Source organism: Mixophyes fleayi, chromosome 8 (genome assembly GCF_038048845.1).
Source record: "Mixophyes fleayi isolate aMixFle1 chromosome 8, aMixFle1.hap1, whole genome shotgun sequence".
Lineage (NCBI taxonomy): Eukaryota > Metazoa > Chordata > Amphibia > Anura > Limnodynastidae > Mixophyes > Mixophyes fleayi.
This window is the reverse complement of record NC_134409.1, coordinates 13,671,595-13,694,221: the sequence shown is the minus strand read 5'-3', so window position 1 is coordinate 13,694,221 and position 22,627 is coordinate 13,671,595. Positions and strand designations below refer to the sequence as shown.

Sequence of the window (22,627 nt, the reverse complement as noted above, 5' to 3'; positions counted from 1 at the left end):
TGTTGTGTTAAATATGTTCCCGAGTAGCAAAATCTTATGGCAGCTTTCCCAGAGAAGCTGCCATTACAATCCTCTCCCTCCGTTGTAATGACAAAAGGACAAATTGGGGTTGGAAATAGAAGTGGAAGAAAAAGAGAGAGTTGTGTTGTTGGCTTCTCTGTCTTTATTACCCTGGACAGATAGAAACAGCAACTTTCTAAGCAAGGAAAACACAATACAAAGGGGTAGATTTATCAACCCTAAAAAGGCAAAGTGCGGGTGTTGCCCATAGCAACCAATCAGATTCCAGCTATCATTTATCTAGTACATTTCACAAAATGCCAGCTAGAATCTGATTGGTTGCCATGAGTAACACCTCCACTTTTCCTTTTTAGACGGTTTGATAAATCTACCCCAAATTCGGCTCAGCAAAAAGGAAAGGTTTTATGAGCTATACAATCAATGGCACTGGAATCCAAGATGGTCGCCGGTTCTTGCGAAGATGTGGGTGAACTTCTCTAACCAGCTGAGGATCATGGGAAATCGCTAGCTGTGTTAACAATGGACATACAGGTTAAAATTGGTCGCGCTTAAAAAAAAAATAAACATGCTAAATCATAAATGTTCTAATGGGTGACTCCATGTAACTAGGTATTTACACCACAGCACAATTAGGCAGCAGAATTAAAGCCTCATATTTCAGGCATGATAGGAACAGCGCTAATTCTTCTGCAAGTCCGTAGTATAGTTACCTCTCAAAATTCTCAGCCTTTTGCCTAAGATCAAGGGCTAGATTTACTAAACTGCGGTTTTGAAAAAGTGGAGATGTTGCCTATAGCAACCAATCCGATTCTAGTTGTCATTTATTTAGTACATTCTACAAAATGAAAGCTAGAATCTGATTGGTTGCTATAGGCAACATCTCACGTTTACAAACCCGCAGTTTAGTAAATATACCCCCAAGTGCGTTAGTGCAGTCCTAGGTAGCAAAAAAGCTCAGGAAGAAGTGTCTCCCGGGGAGGGGGGGGGGGGGCTGTATTTCCCGAAACGTAATTAATTTTTTCTACGTCACTCACTGTTGTTTTTCACGGATGGCAGGTGCCCTTATGGGCTCCAATACCCAAGATCTATGGCAGGATGTTTTGCCGTATGGTTCCTTCCTCACTGAGGGGCTTCTCTATCAAGCCTATGTGGAAATGGAATCTTAGACATTTTTTAGTATAGTCACAACTTAATATCAGATGACAGAGATATCTCCAGCATTAGGAAAATTACCGCATTACACCTCAGTCCCCATACTACTGAACGAGGACTGCGGAGTGGGGAAATTTATCAAGCTCCAGAACGCTTAGCTGTTCAGAGCTTAACTCCGATGGCTGACGTAACGCAGGAGAGGGATCTTTGGACCCCTCCCCACAGCCTTACTGCTCTACCCTGCGTTAATTAACGCAAATGAGTGTAGGTCGCGCATGCACAGAGGTCATTGAACGATGGGTGAAGATCTGGCCATTCCCAGGGTAAAGGGACCCCACCTAGAATTGCGGCGAAGAGAGAATCTGAAGATACTTGCCCCCTAATGGACCTACTGGTTTGTGGATAGAGGGCCCTTCCATTTTTGAGCTTTTTTGTGTTTTTCACATTATTTTAGTGCACTTTGTGGGTCACGGGAGTACCGTCCGGGGCTTTCAAAAAAATACAGATAAAAAAACAAACCTCACAAAATAGTAAAAACTGCCCAACGTTCAAAAAAAGTAAAATCGACTGTGATTTTGAGCAATGCCATTTGATCAGATCTAAATATATTTAATTTATGAACACATAAGAACATTCTCATACACCAAGGAGAATTGAATATATTCATGTCGAGTGGTGTAACCGATCAGCCAATGAAAATGATCTGTCAGACTTAGCGAGTGTCGGTCAGTTCACGCACGCACATGACCCCCACACTGGTCTGGCCTGCCAGCCAGCACCACCGTGGAGCGGAGTCCTAGTGAAAAGATTATTGGTAAATAACGGCGAGGAAGATTCTCTGCGACATGTAGCGCCATCCAATAATGAGTTTCAGCGTTATAAAAACACAGTTTTCCTTAATAAACATAATAATTAATTACTGCATAACCACAGAACACAAAAACAAGATGTTAACAGGATGTGGGAAATGAATCTGATCTACGCGTTCCTGAGCGCTGAGGTTTGGAGACTTGCAGAGTTAATAGTGATGTTACAATGTTCATGGTGTGTTCCAACAACTCAGGAATTAACCTCGCGCTGCTCAGTGTTTAACCTCATCGCTGGCAGTCGATCAGGCAACTTGCGGTGATAATCAGCTGATCTGACACGGGGTGGAGTGCTGGATCTTACTCACTAAGGGGCACATTTATCAATATTCACATAAAGTGAAAAGTAGTTTTCAATCCTTATTGCAATGATAAGGATTGAACTATTTCTCACATTTATGTACAGCCCTGCACAGAAACAGCAGTTCCGAAAAACTGCTGTTTCAGTGATAAAAAAAATCATACTTACCCCCCTCTTCGGAAGCGTTGTCTCCGGGTCTTCTCTTCACTCTTCAGTTGCGCATGTCCAGTTCTTGGAACTGGACATGCGCACACAGATCCCCTCTCTGTCTCTGCAACGATAGTTGCAGAGGGAGCGCGCTGAGTGACAGGGAGGGATCATGTGATCCCTCCACACAGGCGCTGTCCAGCTCTGCTCTTCGGAGCAGAGCTGACAGCATTAGATTTCTTCAATTCCGATGATGTACATTAACATGACAAGTTCCCGAAAAAAATGTTTTTAGATTGCGGCCAGGAGCAGTCACCATACTGTTGTATGGTGACTGCTCGCAAAAACGATCTGAAGTGAAAAGCAGTCATTTTCATCAGTCATCAGTGCGATGGGACTTTAATAAATATGCGTTGGACACTTTCTGGACCAAATTACACGGTAAGTGCACGATAGTGCAATACCGTTTTTTCTTTAAAACTTTTGCACTCTTTTCAGCTGTGTAATCTTTCATCGACAGCTAGTAACCGCATCAAATTATTACAAAACATTTTAGTGCAACAGCGTGGAAACAGCTGTCTTCTATTACAAGAAAAGATTCTGGAGTTTATAATCTTTTAGTAAAAGGCTTCTATGTTTTAAACAAAAATCTTTCAAAAAGTGTATTATACAAAACCTGCTAGGAGAATATTTATTCATACTGTTCCACTGGTGGCCTTTGGGCTAAAGGTCGCTCTCCAGGGCGTTTTCGTGGCCACCACAGAGAAACTCTATGGACTTTATTTACTATTTATTTACTCCTCTAATTTCTCTTTTTCGGAACCTTGTGAAAAACCTTTGGGAAAGTTTCCAGATAAAAGATGTCTGTAATTGTTACCATTTGTATTTGTGGTTTTAGTGGCAACAATTCGGATGGTTTTAAACCAAAGTGTTTCACTACAGACAGAACAACAGGGGCTGTAGTTAGGGCAAGATGCTGACTGCGCCATTTCAATAAAATAGCAAAAGGGGCATTTGCTTTAGGTCAACAATGTGACTTTTATTGTTAAAAGACTGTTTGTCTCCTATAAGACAAATGACTCCTTGTTTCAAAGAGAGAAGAACTATCTTTACATTGCTTCGCTTGGTTTCCCCATGCAGAGGAAAGAACAATATAATCATATATTTTGTAATGAAGTAATGAAGCCACATGACTGGCGAAACACCCTTGATGTGAATATAAGGCCCTAGTCCTACTTTACTGAAATATACTTCACTAAATAAAGAGCACACGCTTTTCTGTTGTTTCTTACAATGTGTTTTACTGTATATTTTATTACATTTTATTACTTTAAAAAATATTTTTTTACATACCTGCAAACATTCCAGATTTTCGGAATATCCTGATTTTTTAACTGTGGATACCCAGAGATGTGTGTTTTTGGAGCACTTAACATGTGTATTTAAGCAGGAGTCACTGAACTGAATGGAATCCCGCATTCCCCCGTCTCTGCCTTATACATTACTGTATGTAACCTCTACATGAGGCACAGTTCATACATCCAGCTTGTTTTTTATTGCTTTTGTTTTGTTTTTTCATTTCAGGTACCAAGTATCTAAATCCCGACCACAACTCTCCATAGACAGAAATATGGACACAGCAAGAGCCCGACCTTGGTAAACAAAAAAAAAACCCTGCAAGTAACTTGTGTCTACATATCGTGAAAGCAGTCCTTACGGTGGGGTGAAGAGCGCAGCCTATCAGTACACTAGGAACCAGTCACATGACCGTAGTGTGGAGGAGCTGTGGGCTGAGGCAGTATTCATGAGAATGCAGCCTATCAGTACACTAGGAACCAGTCACATGACCATAGTGTGGAGAAGCTGTGGGCTGAGGCAGTATTCACGAGAATGCAGCCTATCAGTTCACTAGGAACCAGTCACATGACCGTAGTGTGGAGGAGCTGTGGGCTGAGGCAGTATTCATGAGAATGCAGCCTATCAGTACACTAGGAACCAGTCACATGACCATAGTGTGGAGAAGCTGTGGGCTGAGGCAGTATTCACGAGAATGCAGCCTATCAGTACACTAGGAACCAGTCACATGACCGTTGTGTGGAGGAGCTGTGGGCTGAGGCAGTATTCACGAGAATGCAGCCTATCAGTACACTAGGAACCAGTCACATGACCATAGTGTGGAGGAGCTGTGGGCTGAGGAAGTATTCACAAGAATGCAGCCTATCAGTACACTAGGAACCAGTCACATGACCGTAGTGTGGAGGAGCTGTGGGCTGAGGCAGTATTCACGAGAATGCAGCCTATCAGTACACTAGGAACCAGTCACATGACCATAGTGTGGAGGAGCTGTGGACTGAGGCAGTATTTACGAGAATGCAGCCTATCAGTACACTAGGAACCAGTCACATGACCGTAGTGTGGAGGAGCTGTGGGCTAAGGCAGTATTCATGAGAATGCAGCCTATCAGTACACTAGGAACCAGTCACATGACCGTAGTGTGGAGAAGCTGTGGACTGAGGCAGTATTCACGAGAATGCAGCCTATCAGTACACTCGGAACCAGTCACATGACCGTAGTGTGGAGGAGCTGTGGGCTGAGGCAGTATTCATGAGAATGCAGCCTATCAGTACACTAGGAACCAGGCACATGACCATAGTGTGGAGAAGCTGTGGGCTAAGGCAGTATTCATGAGAATGCAGCCTATCAGTACACTAGGAACCAGTCACATGACCGTAGTGTGGAGGAGCTGTGGGCTAAGGCAGTATTCATGAGAATGCAGCCTATTAGTAGTACACTAGGAACCAGTCACATGACCGTAGTGTGGAGGAGCTGTGGGCTAAGGCAGTATTCACGAGAATGCAGCCTATTAGTAGTACACTAGGAACCAGTCACATGACCGTAGTGTGGAGGAGCTGTGGGCTGAGGCAGTATTCATGAGAATGCAGCCTATCAGTACACTAGGAACCAGTCACATGACCATAGTGTGGAGAAGCTGTGGGCTGAGGCAGTATTCATGAGAATGTAGCCTATCAACTCAGTCAGCGTTGATCAGTGGCGGAACTATAATGGGTGCAGGGGGTGTGACCACTATGGGGCACAGAGGTAAGAAAGGCCAGGCAATGCAGGCTCCAAGGCTCCTGTGAGAGTCTTCACATAATCCTCAGATGCTACTACTCCAGGGTAGAGTTCTCCCCTGAGCGATGCATATGCAGTGGGCACATGCACCAGCAGCACATGCTCAGACCCCTTCCCTGCGCCTACGCTGAATGTAGACAATGGGTATTTAATACTTTTTTAAGGACGTGCATTTATACACAGTATGACTGCTGAGATATGACCACTTTAGCAGACTTCTTCAAAAAAATGTTACTTTACCTATATTTCTACATTAGCTGGATAGGCCGTATGGGAGAACATAATAGAGAAGGGATATTTCTCTGACAGTAATTTTGTTTTTATTATCACCTTGTGAACCAGATACACAGCTGCTGTCATTCCACCTATATAACGTACATGGATATGTTCACACATCCTGGCAGACTTCCAGATGGTTGATGTAAAACACAGCTCACAATACAAAGCCAGAATCACAGAGCACTTGGATCTAACAAATATTTGCTGGATGAAATAATGTTAATTTAAGACAGAGAAACCCAGAAGACGTATATTAAAGAAGGAGGGATAACTTAGATTCCAAGGTCTGATTCATTATCAAACGTAAATGGCGATACCTGCCGTATTTTGCGCAAGATTGCTGTTTGCCCAGAACCGGACAATACGGTAGTGAACACAAGAACAGCCAATTCATTTTTAAAAAAAAACGCAATTTACGTTCCTTATACGTGCCTTAATGAATCAGGCCCAAAATGTAAAGGAGATACAGGGACTGATGCTGAGTGTGACCTATACCAGTTTGTGTAGCGAATAATGCCCATAAAGTGGGTTCTACGCCTATGTATCTATGTAGACCTGCGCATAGGCAAACCGAGGGGGGATTTTCTAGTGCCTGGAAACCCCCCTCCAAGCCTGGGGCACTGTATAATTGAGGTGGCTGGACCCGGCTCCCGCTTCACACAGCTCTGCTTGAAAAGGGAGAGCTGCGTGCACCTAACAGTTGTACACACAGCATTGCCCATGTATGGGGATAGGAAGAGTTGGAGAGCAGCCAAGCACGGACTAAAATTATAGCCACGCCCCCCATGCATGCTGGTCACGCCCACTGGTGGCGTGGTGTGAAAAACCCCCTCTACAAATCCTGCGTTTGCCCCTACTGCATGATTCTGGCACAGAGAAGTGGGGCAAGTGAGCGAAGGGGCGTTCTGACATTGCGTTCTGTGCTCTTTTATTAAGTGTAAAAATAAAAAAACATAATAATAATAAAAAAAACATAAAAATAATAAAAAAAACATAACTTTTAGAATTGAACACTGAGCAGATGTCTATAACTGACAGATTCTGACAATATGATATGCACTTTATTATTACAATCACCTCTGTAATAAATAACATTAAACAATCTATGGAGGGGTCTCGGTCGTGGACTTTTTAAGCAGGACCTCTCCCCATAAAGAAATAAGCGGATTGTGTACCAGAAACAGATGTTCTAGGCAGTCCTGTGAAATGTATCTTTTGTAGCCGTGGTAAATGAGGAATTCCACGTTATCCAGTTTCCTGTCTACAAGACAGTAATTAAGAAAACATGTCCTGTGCACACAGATCCATAGCTTAAAAAAGGCCGTTCACTATTTCCATCAAAACCGTATGTCTATTTACGCTCACGCACATAAAGGAAAATGTTATGTAAAGATATAAATTCTTTGCACAAGACGCAATCTTTTTACTTACATAAAGTTTTGTATAAATCTGATCATTTTCCAGCATAATTTGAGAAGCCAGCTTCATGTCAGTGACATCATTGTATAAACCACATGTTATGGAACTACAAATCCCAGCATGCTCAGCCAGCAAGCTACAGCTTGCATAAGCCGTGTATAGACTGTAGGCTCTCAGGGCATGCTGGAATTTGTAGTTCCATGTCAGCTAGAGGGCCACTGGTTACCTAAGCCTGGTATACACCATATACATTAACCAAGGTCTTTAACCTGCTCTGAATTAGTCACCGTTTTGGTGAGTAACATGACTAACATCATGGACAAACAGGATATTCACAATAATTACAAATGACTTTAAGTGCCTCTTCGTATTTTCCAGTAAATGCTAAACCGTTAAATTTGTTTAAGGGGTGTGTGAGTGACAACTAACCCTAAAATAAAATATGATTACAACACAGTTATAGACTATGTGTCAGACATATACAGCTGAAAGTTTTAATTCCTTTTCAGAAACTGACAAATTAGAGTCTGTCAAGTGCAGCAAAATAGCAAATCCCATAGTAAGACTGTAGAAGGATGTCTTAGACTGTAAATCTCCTGTGTGCTCAAATTTAGAGCAAGTGTATTCGCACCTATAAGGCCTTGTATATATGGACTTTAGTTTAAAGCATATTCATGAAAGGAACGTATTATTATTACCATTTATTTATATAGCGCCACTAATTCCGCAGCGCTGTACAGAGAACTCACTTATATCAGTCCCTGCCCCATTAGAGCTTACAGTCTAAATTCCCTAACACACACACACAGACAGACACACAGACTAGGGTCAATTTGTTAGCAGTCAATTAACCTACCAGTATGTTTGGGAGGAAACCGGAGCACTGGGAGCAAACCCACGAAAACACGGGGAGAACATACAAACCTCACAGATAAGGCCATGGTTGGGAATTGAACTCATGACCCCAGTGCTGTAAGGCAGAAGTGCTAACCACTTAGCCACCGTGCTGCCCAGAACCAGACAACTAAATGCAGCAATGTTCAATTTATCCTCGTACATAAAGCACACTTACTACAGCCCATGGTTTCTGGGATGGGGAAGGGGCGTTCGCCTGTAGTCAATGTACAGTAAAGGCGTGCCAAGCTCACGTGCAGGCAGCCACGTCAGATTCAAGCTTTGGCCTTGTTTTCTTGCTGTATCTCTTGCTCCAGCTACAGGGCTAGCCTAAATCCTGATCACTTAGTGACGACAGTCTCTTATGCATGCTATAACATGTGTTTGCCATCAGGAGTAACTGTAAAAATGTATTTTATGTTCAGCAGACATTAAGATCATCCTAAAAACAATGTAGCCTTTTTCATGGAAGAAAATATATAATTGAATTTCCCCCAAAGTATCCTCATCGTTAGGTAACAATCCAGGCTGCTTTTAAGGAGACAGTATATAAAAAAAATAACTCTTTTGACAACAATTAAATTTAGTCGATAGCGCAAACAGCTCCTACTGAATGATCACTTCAAAGTATACAGAAAAGGTGTCAGAAAAAAAATGTATGCCAATATGTTTAACTGAACAGTTATAGAAAAATGATAAGAAAGTGAATAAACGGGGCTCTTCTTCCCTTTAAATCCGTGACAGCCAAACGGGAATAAAGGTGAGGGGTTAACTCTGATTTCTATATCCCCATCATGTTCCAATCATAGTTCAGAAGGAAGATCTGCACATCTGGAGCACACACGTATCATGAAACTAAACCGTACGCTCTCCAGTTGTGTAAGTGACACAGCTCCACCACTGATTAGAACCATTTGTCCATCAGGCAACAACACTTCAGTAAGAGTTAAGAGATTATATTTAAGCATATAATAAAAAGGGTGTAAAGAATGTGCCACTGATGTTTCTAAGGACCAGGATGAGTTATTGCTTCTTTACATCTTCTGCCTTTACATAGATACCGATATTGTAAATTAAGGGAACATGTGGTTGATGAGCAAAGGCTTTCAGGACGAACTATTCTATCTAGGCAGACCTTATCGCACAATCCTCCTCATTATTGGCTTTGATTAATATTATACTTTTTTGGCACCCATATATCGATGATATATTTTTGTATGGAAGGGTGATATTAAAATTGTATCTGATTTTTGTTCCTACCTTAATCATAACTGTTTTAACAGCCAACTCACATTTGAGATCAGCAAGGAGTTGGTTAATTTTTTTTAGATCTATTTATGAGAAACATGAGGATTTATCTACAGGAAACCAAAAGACTCAGATTCATGTTACTAGTGAACATCACAATCAATGGTTAAGAATTAGGCACCTAGAGCAGTTTAAGAGGTTGAAAACAAACTGCACAATAGTTGAAGTATTAGAGGTACAATTGGAAGAGATGTAAGAACACTTTGTCAAAAGACGTTACCCAAAAATACTGATAAAAAGATCTGTGAATGAAGTCCAAGGAATCTTTTTTAATACTTAAAGACAAAAAAGTATTCTGAACATAGAAACAGAGAACGTGGTCAATATATATTTGAAAATGAAAATGTTAAAAAAAAGATCCTGAGTTCGGCCCTCACCCCACGTTAAATCCTAAGTTTATATGCAGAAAGGCCCCAAATTTGAAAGATATTTAAGTATAGTGCCTCATCTAGCACTAAACAGATGGGACAAATAAAAACAGTCGGATAGTGTTCTCTTTACAATTGTAGTATGTTTCTCAATTTCTCAGCTAATGGGCAAACATCTTATAAAACAATTTATCACATGTCATAGCAAAAACCTAATATGTCTTGGAATGTGAATGTGGAAAATTATATTTTGGCCGCACATCACACATTAAGACCTTTGTAGCTGAACATGTGAAATACATAAAGAGCCTTATGGACAGTCATCCCATCCAGGCACACTTCAGAAAGATACATTATTGTTCTGCCAAATCCATTAAGAATGTTTGGAATATAGAACTTGTGCAAATGAACTAAACTCTGACTATGCATTTCACAAACACTATGGTAGGTGTAAAGAACTGGTAATTAATAGTTTTGTTATATAAATTAGAATTTATTTTCCCATTTTTTAACTACTAGATACAATTATTTTTTGATCTGATGCATATATATTAGCATGATACTTGTGATATTTGAGACCATATTTTAATGGGCAGGTGTCTCCCAAGACAACGCATAAATATTGTCCAATATGCTCACATGATCGAGCAGTAGATTTCTACAGGATGTGGAGTGATTAGTATAATTATATACTAATTATATACTAATGGAGCGGTCCATTTCCATGACAACATAATAATGTTTAATATGCTATGTATCATTTATCTTCACGTTTTGTGGATCTAGCTATATAATTACCTTTTCCTATATTATTATTCAGTAATTAGAAAGAATGCAAATATCGACATTTGTATCTATAATGGTGGCGTCTGATCGCTTCCATTTTTATTAAATAGCTGATTTTGCTACCATTATACACTAATCAATAATATGGGGTATATTTACTAAACTGCGGGTTTGAAAAAGTGGAGATGTTGCCTATAGCGACCAATCAGATTCTAGATGTCATTTTGTAGAATGTACTAAATAAATGATAGCTAGAATCTGATTGGTTGCTATAGGGAACATCTCCACTTTTTCAAAACCCGCAGTTTAGTAAATATACCCCTATATATTAGGATTTGTTATGTCCATACCATTATTCTGTTTATTTGATGCTTTTTTTAATGTATTTGAGAATGTGGATTAATTAGTTCCGCCATACATTTTGGGATCCATTTCCCATCTTCACATCACCTTGAAAAAGACCTGAAGGGGTTGAAACCTACTGGTGGACGTGAGACTGGAGAATTTGCAGATTTGTTCTATTTAATGCTGAAGCGAAAAGTGGGGAAGATCAAGGGCTGCCATTACTATATTTCCTCCAATAGGCACGGTCTATGATGGCGAAGATTGTGAAGAAGAGGTTAGGCGCTGGATGGAGCGAAGGTTTTGCAAAGCACAGCGTACTTTCAGTCCTCAAGTGGCATAACAGCATGGGCATGTGCCAACCCACCAGGCAAACCACTGCCACCAATGTAGGAAATACCCGTTGTGATGGTACCAATCTAGCATAACAGCCAGGGCATGCCACCGCACCAGGCGAGCCACTGACACCAATTAATAAATGAAGAGTCTGATCAGATGACACTTTACCAAAATAACAGCCGGTGCAAGTTCTATCACGCTAGGCAGACCACTGCCCATGATGAATAAAAGAAATGCCTGGCAGGATAGCACCCACACAATCTCCTGTACTTGGCAGGTCCCATGTCACCAGGCATTTCTTTCATAAATTTCGTAACTTGCTGTCACCAATGATTACTAGGAGGTGAGGCTCCCGCCACTACTCAAAGTGGGATGCAAACCCTTTCCAAGTTCCGTATTCGAGCTTCCTTTTTGCCAAGCCCCACACTCATCGAGTGCCTGCTCAGCACTTTCTTGAATCAAGTGATACTCTTGGCACAATGGTTTCCTGTACGAGGATAGTGGTGTTACAGGCAAAAGAGTTTTGGCATCTGTGGGTTCTTGCTTTCATTTGGGTTAACCACTCAGAACCTCCAAACTAGGGGGTAAATGTATTAACCTGCAATTCTATAAAAATCGCCAATATTCGGCCACTTTGCTGGCATAATTTAAAACGGCAATGTGTTTAAAGGCAAAACTTGCATTTAAACACATTGCCGTTTTAAATTTGGCCAGCAAAGTTGCCGTATATCAGCAATTTGCTACAATGACAGGTTAGTACATTTACCGCTAGAAGTTTGTAGTACTACAATTCAAAATACTATGGGCCATCAGAAGGCACTAATATAATTCTCTCTTGAAAATAATCTTTTGCCTTTCTGGTATGAAGTGTCATCCTTAATGGTGGCACATTGGTATAAGATTTTATTAACAACTTTGACATATAAATTTAATTTTGTAATACAATTGAAATACAAACACTGCAATCTGCTTTTTCCATTTCTCAATCAGAAGTTTAGATCATTTTAACTCTTTTAAGTGCTAGAGGGATTATTTCCACCAACTCCTTGTTATGCTCCTTTAATAGGAACTGTTCCCTCATTGTTATAGCTTCTTTCTCAAATTTGTATGTCCCTGTGCAGTTGCATGTTAACCTTCTAAAATGACCATAAGGAATACTGGAAAGCAATTTTCTAAAATGACAGCTCTCAAGAAAAATAGAACTGTTGCGATCTGCCTTTTCCTCATGGGTCTTAGCTAATCAAATCACTATTGATAACATTGGTAATATCTAGGAATGGTATATTGGTACTGCTGTAACTTGCAGTAAATTGCAATTTATAATCTTCATTATTAAGGTACATAATAAATTGTTTACACTTTGCTAACCCCCTCCCAAAGAAATAAAATATCATTCAATAGCACCAAACTTTCACAGAGTGGCCCAGTGTCCCATTAGAATGTTGGGAGAACTCAAAGCAAATCTGGTGCCCATAGCCGTTCCCAAGATTTACAGATACAATGTTGAAATGTCTCTGATACATTCAATCAAGTCAATTAAAATTAAATTTGTGGCTAAGGTAAAGTACAATCTACAGACAGCAGAGTTTTACCAGTTTCAAATCCTCTGTAATGGAATAAAAGGACGTGATGTCCATTATATCTAGTAAGTATCCCTCTTTCCATTCAGTTTCTTTAAGTATGTATAAAACATGTAATGTGAGTGCCCCTATTCCCGATATTATTGGTCTTTCTAGATATAACAATGTTTGATATGGCAAAACTTCCTGCAACAATATATACTTTGCTAACACAAATGTTTTGTTAGACTGTGTGATTGGGAAGCAGAAGAGTTTGGTTCAACCCCGACTGCTAGAAAATCTATCCTGTTAAACTCTAGACAATGAAATTATACGACTTGTTTTTTATTTCATATCATTATTATCCGCAGGGAATTTATTACCATTTCAACTATTTGGAATCTCAATTTTGGGAAATTAGCCAAGATATAAGTACAAACAGATGACAATTGGCCATAAATGTATTGGTGCGTGAATATGTTTATACACTCTCACAGATTTGTCTCTCTCCTCTCTATATCCGAAAGAGGCAAATACGTATAACACAGTAAGGAATATGTGTGTACTTAGCATTGGTGAATAGGAAATCAGGATATTGTAGACCACGTCCCTAAATTGAGATTCCCCATTGCTATACCGACCCTTTTCTGGAATGTCCTGACTAAATCGGGACAGTGGGTATATAGTTAGTCCTAGATAAAAAGCATACATTAAGATAGCAATAGATAATGAGGATAATGAAATACTCACCTCCTCCTACTTTCCTCAACCTGTTGAAAATCCAGCAACTCTTTTCATTCCCATTGGTTGCATTTTAATGATGTGCACAAGGAGAACAGGCAGATAGCAGGGACAGGAGGTGGGGAAAAATAAAATCAATGTGAATAACACAGAGGCAATATTCTGTATGTTTATTTTATTTATTTATTTTTATTTACATGGAGAACTCCTTTATATTAATGGGCAAATTTATGTTCCCTTCATGTGCACAGGTTCCCATAGTTTATCAAGAGAGCAGACTGTGGATTATTATGCTGTCGGGCCTGTGTCTAGCTATGCTGTTGCCTGAAGCTTGCAAAAATTGATAGGTGGTGCTGTCCAAATTACATACCTAAAGTGTATGTGCATTGCACAGTACAGATACACAAAGGTCTTGCAAAGCCATTTCAGATAGCAGAAAATCCCAGGCAAAAAAAACAACTTTATCCATATGGAATGGTTTACCACAGGCCTCTAAAAGAGGAATCCGATGTTCAGCTGACAGTTTGCAAGGCAAAGCTGCAGACGTAGTTATATATTCGCAAAACAGTGCACCTAGCTTAAAGATAAACAGGTGGAGGACATATGTGTGACAAAACAATAGTATAGCATGTGATTTAACTTACATATTTTATAGTGGTTTAGAAGGATCTTTTTTCACAGCTAACAGCAATCTGACAACAGTGAGAGTAATCAAACAGAACACCTTCAGAGAACTCCTTTATAAAGGCAAGGTGGGAGTGTCATCTGTGCATCAAGTTAGGGCTGTGGTAGGAGTGTGAAATATTTAAATCTATCTTTTTCATTTGTACAGGGTGACTGATGCCAGATAGTGGCCGGTGTTTAGAGAGCTGGTCTCTCTTAATCTACTAGCATTAGGATCACGAGAAAGTGTGTGGAACTTTATGTTGTCAATTACTCTGCCTCCCTGACAATAAAAAACAAAGTACAAAGCAAGCAATTGTTTGTGTGTACATCACCAATAGGGTGTCCGTGTCAATATATAGATAGTCACTTGATAGATAGATGTATAGATCGTAATGGGGTTACCGTCTTCTGAGGTAGACAGCTGCACTTCATACACTTCAGCCAAGGATATTACAACAGTCAACTGTTTTGGTTTACCTAGTCACAGCTAGTTTTATTCACCATATTCAAAACAAACAAAACATATATAAAAGGCCTTGCCTGTCCGACACTAACCGAACACAGGAACATCCTTGCTCAAGTGAGGGACCTTGTGTCCCACACGCACACAAAATTTCAGGACTTACTGGTCACCGTTTGCAGTGTCTCACAGCAGACATCCAACCTCCTTCCCAGGTCTGAGAGAGACTGAATGAGCTGGTTTGCAGTCTTTTACCAGCACCACGCAGGTGCAACTCCTGATTATCCAGCAATGACACAGGTAATTTACAAGATCCAAAAATGGGCCTTATGTAAAGAGCCCACCCTTCTCTCTCCATACATAACCCCAGAGACCTTTACCAGTTTTACTTACAACTGAAGACAATTTGTGGAAAGCTTTTCCCAACCACAATCTTCCTGGGCACATAAGGCAGACAGCCTGGGATATGCTGTACATCGCTGCCATTTGCCAACATCCCAGTGCTTCTGTCACAATATACTGTTGTAAGTACATACCATATAGCAACAGATTACTAGGAATAAAACGCATCCTATGTGGTTATATAACAAACAATTTGACTTATTCAAGGAAAAAATAACATTTTTTTTAAAAAATATGGAAATACAAGGAATGTAGCAAAATATATAATAGGAAATCAGCTTAGCAAACACTGAAGCTGAAATCAAATTGCAAAAGATGGCAGGTATAGCATGTGTCATAAACAGCAAGGTAAATATTTTTTGTTAATATTAGGGCATTAAATGACAGAGTAGAATTGGAGAAGATAAAGAGAAAGTTAATGTTTTAAATATGTTTTTATATGTATCCCCTAAGGGCAGCATGGTTGGCTAAGTGGTTAGCTCATCTGCCTCACAGCACTGGGGTCATGAGTTCAATTCCCAACCATGGCCTTAACTGTGTGGAGTTTGTATGTTCTCCCTGTGTTTGCGTGGAATTACTGCATCCAGTGTCTACAAGAGATGAATCCACTTTCAACCAATCAAAATACAGGAAGAGACAAGACATAATGGAGATTGTTTACAGCAATTCAATTATTTTTTACTACCAACCTACTTAAACCATATATATCTTGGTGGGTGGATTTTGTATTTATTATTTGCTGGGTATTTGAGAGATTAAGACCAAAAAAAAAGTTAAAACACAGGTGTATAATTGAAAACATTTTACACACAGCTTAAATGCGATCAGCAAAGCAACTAAATAAGCGAATGATCCTAAAACACAACAGCAAAGTTTTAAACAATCTACTTTCTTATGGAAAATATGCAAAAAATATCAAATCATAACTGTAGCCAAAAAAATATCACATTCCACCACATCTGAATGCCATGTCACTCTCACACTCACCGTCACGCTCACTCTCAGACATTTTAGATCAGATGTGAGTAACAAGTGGGTCAGTACCCTAAGTGGGGTTCTAAAATCAGTTTTTGGGGTCCCCTGGTTGTCAAATATGCTATTGGGAACCACCTCTTGGGTCTGACACTAGGGGTCCCAGAACACTGGCACGCTGACACTAGGGGTCCCAGAACACTGGCACGCTAACACTTGGGGTCCCAGAACACTGGCATGCTGACACTAGGGGTCCCAGAACACTGGCACGCTGACACTTAGGGTCCCAGAACACTGGCACGCTGACACTAGGGGTCCCAGAACACTGGCACGCTAACACTTGGGGTCCCAGAACACTGGCACGCTGACACTTAGGGTCCCAGAACACTGGCACGCTGACACTAGGGGTCCCAGAACACTGGCACGCTGACACTTAGGGTCCCAGAACACTGGCACGCTGACACTTAGGGTCCCAGAACACTGGCACGCTGACACTAGGGGTCCCAGAACACTGGCACGCTGACACTAGGGGGGCCAGAACACTGGCACGCTGACACTAGGGGTCCCAGAACACTGGCACGCTGACACTTAGGGTCCCAGAACACTGGCACACTGACACTTAGGGTCCCAGAACACTGGCACGCTGACACTAGGGGTCCCAGAACACTGGCACGCTGACACTTAGGGTCCCAGAACACTGGCACGCTAACACTTGGGGTCCCAGAACACTGGCACGCTGACACTAGGGGTCCCAGAACACTGGCACGCTGACACTAGGGGTCCCAGAACACTGGCACGCTGACACTTAGGGTCCCAGAACACTGGCACGCTGACACTAGGGGTCCCAGAACACTGGCACGCTAACACTTGGGGTCCCAGAACACTGGCACGCTGACACTTAGGGTCCCAGAACACTGGCACGCTAACACTTGGGGTCCCAGAACACTGGCACGCTGACACTAGGGGTCCCAGAACACTGGCACGCTAACACTTGGGGTCCCAGAACACTGGCACGCTGACACTTAGGGTCCCAGAACACTGGCACGCTGACACTAGGGGTCCCAGAACACTGGCACACTGACACTTAGGGTCCCAGAACACTGGCACGCTGACACTAGGGGTCCCAGAACACTGGCACGCTAACACTTGAGGTCCCAGAACATTGGCACGCTGACACTAGGGGTCCCAGAACACTGGCACGCTGACACTAGGGGTCCCAGAACACTGGCACGCTAACACTTGGGGTCCCAGAACACTGGCACGCTGACACTTGGGGTCCCACTACAATAACACACTAACACATTTGGTTGAAGCTAAAAAATAAGTTGAGCATCACTGCATTAAATGTCTCAATCCTCTATCCTTAGAAAAATAACTCCCCATTCATTTCATATACACTCGGTTCCCATTCCCTCAGCCCTCACTTTCATACCTTTATCCCTCACTTACCTCTCAGAGTCAGCACTTACCTTCCACCCACACTGTCCTCAACAACATTTTATTCATTGAGTCCTCACCACTAACTTAGTAAAGTCTAGTTGTCTTAATTATCGCACCCTGTATCCTATCTCACTCAGTCACACACTTTGTCCATCTCTCTAAACTCTCACTTACACAAAATGCTCTCACTTATTGCACACTCAGCCCTTACTACTCATATACTGAGTGCTTTCTCACCTTTCTTGCATGTAGCCCTCTCTTATCTGAATCAGTGAGTTTTGACTTCCCTTTCACTTATCTAACACCCACACGTTGTACACTTTATTTCAACTTATCTCTCAACATACTTATCCCTTAATTACCTTTTGTATACTTCACTTCCACTCACCTCTCAATACTCCCAATCCTCACTAACCTCATATACTTCACTCCCACTTACTTCTCAATACCCCAATCCTCACTTACCTCATATACTTCACTCCCACTTACCTCTTGGGTACTTCACTTCCACTTACGCCTCAATACCCCAACCCACACTAATCTCATTTACTTCACTTCCACTTAACTCTTATGTACTTCACTCCCACTTACTTCTCAATACCCCAATCCTCACTTACCTCATATACTTCACTCCCACTTATCTCTTATGTACTTCACTCCCACTCACCTCTCAACACTATAAATCCTCACTTACCTCTTATATACTTCACTCCCACTTACCTCTCCATACCCTAACTCTCACTCACCTCTCCATGCCCCCAGCCCTCACACCAATCCATACCCCCTGCCCTCACTCACCTCTCCATACCCCCAGCCCTCACTCACCTCTCCATACCCCCAGCCCTCACTCACCTCTCAGTACCCCCAGCCCTCACTCACCTCTCAGTACCCCCAGCCCTCACTCACCTCTCCATACCCCCATCACACACTCACCTCTCAGTACCCCCATCCCACACTCACCTCTCCACAAGCCCTCACTCAGCTCACATACACAGCACTCCCCTCAGCCCCTCTCCCCCATCACACTGACCACCCCGCTGCCTGGCACACAGCTGCTCCCTGCGTCCCTCTAACAAAGCCGGAGCATTTACCTTGACTATCCCGGCCATGTCCTCGCTCTGCCCGGTGATCCTCTCTCCAGGCTCCGGGAATGTGTCTTCAGCTCAGCCCCAGCAGCGGTCATCCGTCCCCGGGTACCTGAGCCCCGGCTCCCGATTCATGCGTCCCCTCACCCGGCTGCAGCGCGACCCTCCCCGCAGTGGCCCGGAGCCAGCTCGGCGCCTCCCCCGGTCACATGGGGCTCCGGCTGGGGGGTCGGAGCATCCTCCTCTCCCGGGGGCTGCAGCTGGTTAACGGGGGGTACACGTAGCCCCCCTCCAGATAGATACCCCTCCCACACTGAGACAGAGCCCCCCACCATATAACAGCCCCCTCCAGATAGACAGCCCCCAATACACTGTCACATTCTCCCACTCCGAGACAGAGCCCCCCCATATAACAGCCCCCCCCCTCCAGATAGATACCCCTCCCACACTGAGACAGAGCCCCCATCCATTTAACAGCCCCCCCCCCTCCAGATAGACAGCCCCCAATACACTGTCACATTCTCCCACTCCGAGACAGAGCCCCCCCCCCATATAACAGCCCCCCCTCCAGATAGATACCCCTCCCACACTGAGACAGAGCCCCCATCCATTTAACAGCCCCCCCTCCAGATAGACAGCCCCCAATACACTCACATTCTCCCACTCCGAGACAGAGCCCCCCAATATAACAGACCCCCCCTCCAGATAGATACCCCTCCCACACTGAGACAGAGCCCCCCACCATATAACAGCCCCCCTCCAGATAGACAGCCCCCAACACACTCACATTCTCCCACTCCGAGACAGAGCCCCCCCATATAACAGCCCCCCACTCCAGATAGACAGCCCCCAATACACTGTCACATTCTGCTGTGTACCCCTCCCACTCCGAGACAGGGCCCCCCCATATAACAGCCCCCCCTCCAGATAGACAGCCCCCAATACACCGTCACATTCTCCCACTCCGAGACAGAGCCCCCCAATATAACAGCCCCCCTCCAGATAGATACCCCTCCCACACTGAGACAGAGCCCCCATCCATATAACAGCCCCCCTCTAGATAGACAGCCCCCAATACACTCACATTCTCCCACTCCGAGACAGAGCCCCCCCATATAACAGCCCCCCACTCCAGATAGACAGCCCCCAATACACTGTCACATTCTGCTGTGTACCCCTCCCACTCCGAGACAGGGCCCCCCATATAACAGCCCCCCCTCCAGATAGACAGCCCCCAATACACTGTCACATTCTCCCACTCCGAGACAGAGCCCCCCAATATAACAGCCCCCCCTCCAGATAGACAGCCCCCAATACACTGTCACATTCTCCCACTCCGAGACAGAGCCCCACAATATAACAGCCCCCCCCTCCAGATAGACAGCCCCCAATACACTGTCACATTCTCCCACTCCGAGACAGAGCCCCCCAATATAACAGCCCCCCCTCCAGATAGACAGCCCCCAATACACTGTCACATTCTCCCACTCCGAGACAGAGCACCCCAATATAACAGCCCCCCCTCCAGATAGACAGCCCCCAATACAATGTCACATTCTCCCACTCCGAGACAGAGCCCCCCCATATAACAGCCCCCCCTCCAGATAGACAGCCCCCAATACACTGTCACATTCTCCCACTCCGAGACAGAGCCCCCCCATATAACAGCCCCCCCTCCAGATAGACAGCCCCCAATACACTGTCACATTCTGCTGTGTACCCCTCCCACTCCAAGACAGGGCCCCCCATATAACAGCCCCCCCTCCAGATAGACAGCCCCCAATACACCGTCACATTCTCCCACTCCGAGACAGAGCCCCCCAATATAACAGCCCCCCCTCCAGATAGACAGCCCCCAATACACTGTCACATTCTCCCACTCCGAGACAGAGCCCCCCAATATAACAGCCCCCCCTCCAGATAGACAGCCCCCAATACACTGTCACATTCTCCCACTCCGAGACAGAGCACCCCAATATAACAGCCCCCCCTCCAGATAGACAGCCCCCAATACACTGTCACATTCTCCCACTCCGAGACAGAGCCCCCCCCATATAACAGCCCCCCCCCCTCCAGATAGATACCCCTCATACACTGAGACAGAGCCCCCCACCATATAACAGCCCCCCTCCAGATAGACAGCCCCCAATACACCGTCACATTCTCCCACTCCGAGACAGAGCCCCCCAATATAACAGCCGCCCCTCCAGATAGATACCCCTCCCACACTGAGACAGAGCCCCCCACCATATAACAGCCCCCCTCCAGATAGACAGCCCCCAATACACTGTCACATTCTCCCACTCCGAGACAGAGCCCCCCCATTAAACAGCCCCCCCCCCTCCAGATAGACAGACCCCAATACACTGTCACATTCTGCTGTGTACCCCTCCCACCCCGAGACAGAGCCCCCCATATAACAGCCCCCTCTCCAGATAGACAGCCCCCAATACACTGTCACATTCTGCTGTGTACCCCTCCCACTCCAAGACAGGGCCCCCCATATAACAGCCCCCCCTCCAGATAGACAGCCCCCAATACACTGTCACATTCTGCTGTGTACCCCTCCCACTCCAAGACAGGGCCCCCCATATAACAGCCCCCCCTCCAGATAGACAGCCCCCAATACACCGTCACATTCTCCCACTCCGAGACAGAGCCCCCCAATATAACAGCCCCCCCTCCAGATAGACAGCCCCCAATACACTGTCACATTCTCCCACTCCGAGACAGAGCCCCCCAATATAACAGCCCCCCCTCCAGATAGACAGCCCCCAATACACTGTCACATTCTCCCACTCCGAGACAGAGCACCCCAATATAACAGCCCCCCCTCCAGATAGACAGCCCCCAATACACTGTCACATTCTCCCACTCCGAGACAGAGCCCCCCCCCATATAACAGCCCCCCCCCTCCAGATAGATACCCCTCATACACTGAGACAGAGCCCCCCACCATATAACAGCCCCCCTCCAGATAGACAGCCCCCAATACACCGTCACATTCTCCCACTCCGAGACAGAGCCCCCCAATATAACAGCCGCCCCTCCAGATAGATACCCCTCCCACACTGAGACAGAGCCCCCCACCATATAACAGCCCCCCTCCAGATAGACAGCCCCCAATACACTGTCACATTCTCCCACTCCGAGACAGAGCCCCCCCATTAAACAGCCCCCCCCCCTCCAGATAGACAGACCCCAATACACTGTCACATTCTGCTGTGTACCCCTCCCACCCCGAGACAGAGCCCCCCATATAACAGCCCCCTCTCCAGATAGACAGCCCCCAATACACTGTCACATACTGCTGTGTACCCCTCCCACCCCGAGACAGAGCCTCCCATATAACAGCCCCCCCTCCAGATAGACAGCCCCCAATACACTGTCACATTCTGCTGTGTACCCCTCCCACTCCGAAACAGAGCCCCCCATATAACAGCCCACCCTCCTGTCCCCCTCCAGATAGACAGCCCCCAATACACTGTCACATTCTGCTGTGTACCCCTCCCACCCGAGACAGCCCCCCAATATAACAGCCCCCCCTCCAGATAGACAGCCCCCAATACACTGTCACATTCTGCTGTGTACCCCTCCCACTCTGAGACAGCCCCCCTATATAACAGCGCCCCCTCCTGTCCCCCTCCAGATAGACAGCCCCCAATACACTGTCACATTCTGCTGTGTACCCCTCCCACTCTGAGACAGTGCCCCCCATATAACAACCCCCCTCCAGATAGACAGCCCCCAATACACTGTCACATTCTGCTGTGTACCCCTCCCACTCTGAGACAGTGCCCCCCATATAACAGCCCCCCCTCCAGATAGACAGCCCCAATACACTGTCACATTCTGCTGTGTACCCCTCCCACTCCGAAACAGAGCCCCCCATATAACAGCCCACCCTCCTGTCCCCCTCCAGATAGACAGCCCCCAATACACTGTCAC

The 22,627-nt window shown here is 44.5% G+C and overlaps 1 protein-coding gene across 2 annotated transcripts in view; it reads right to left on the bottom strand.

Annotated features, from left to right (window-relative positions):
- ST6GALNAC3 (ST6 N-acetylgalactosaminide alpha-2,6-sialyltransferase 3) overlaps positions 1–18,958 on the bottom strand; it is a 215,078-nt gene extending 196,120 nt beyond the window's left edge. For both annotated transcript variants that reach the window (XM_075181933.1, XM_075181934.1), the window contains exon 1: positions 18,686–18,958. In XM_075181933.1, the coding sequence (XP_075038034.1) occupies positions 18,686–18,703 (18 nt within the window). In that variant the 5' untranslated portion in view covers positions 18,704–18,958. The remainder of the gene's footprint in view (positions 1–18,685) is intronic.
- Between the last annotated feature and the right edge of the window lie 3,669 nt (positions 18,959–22,627).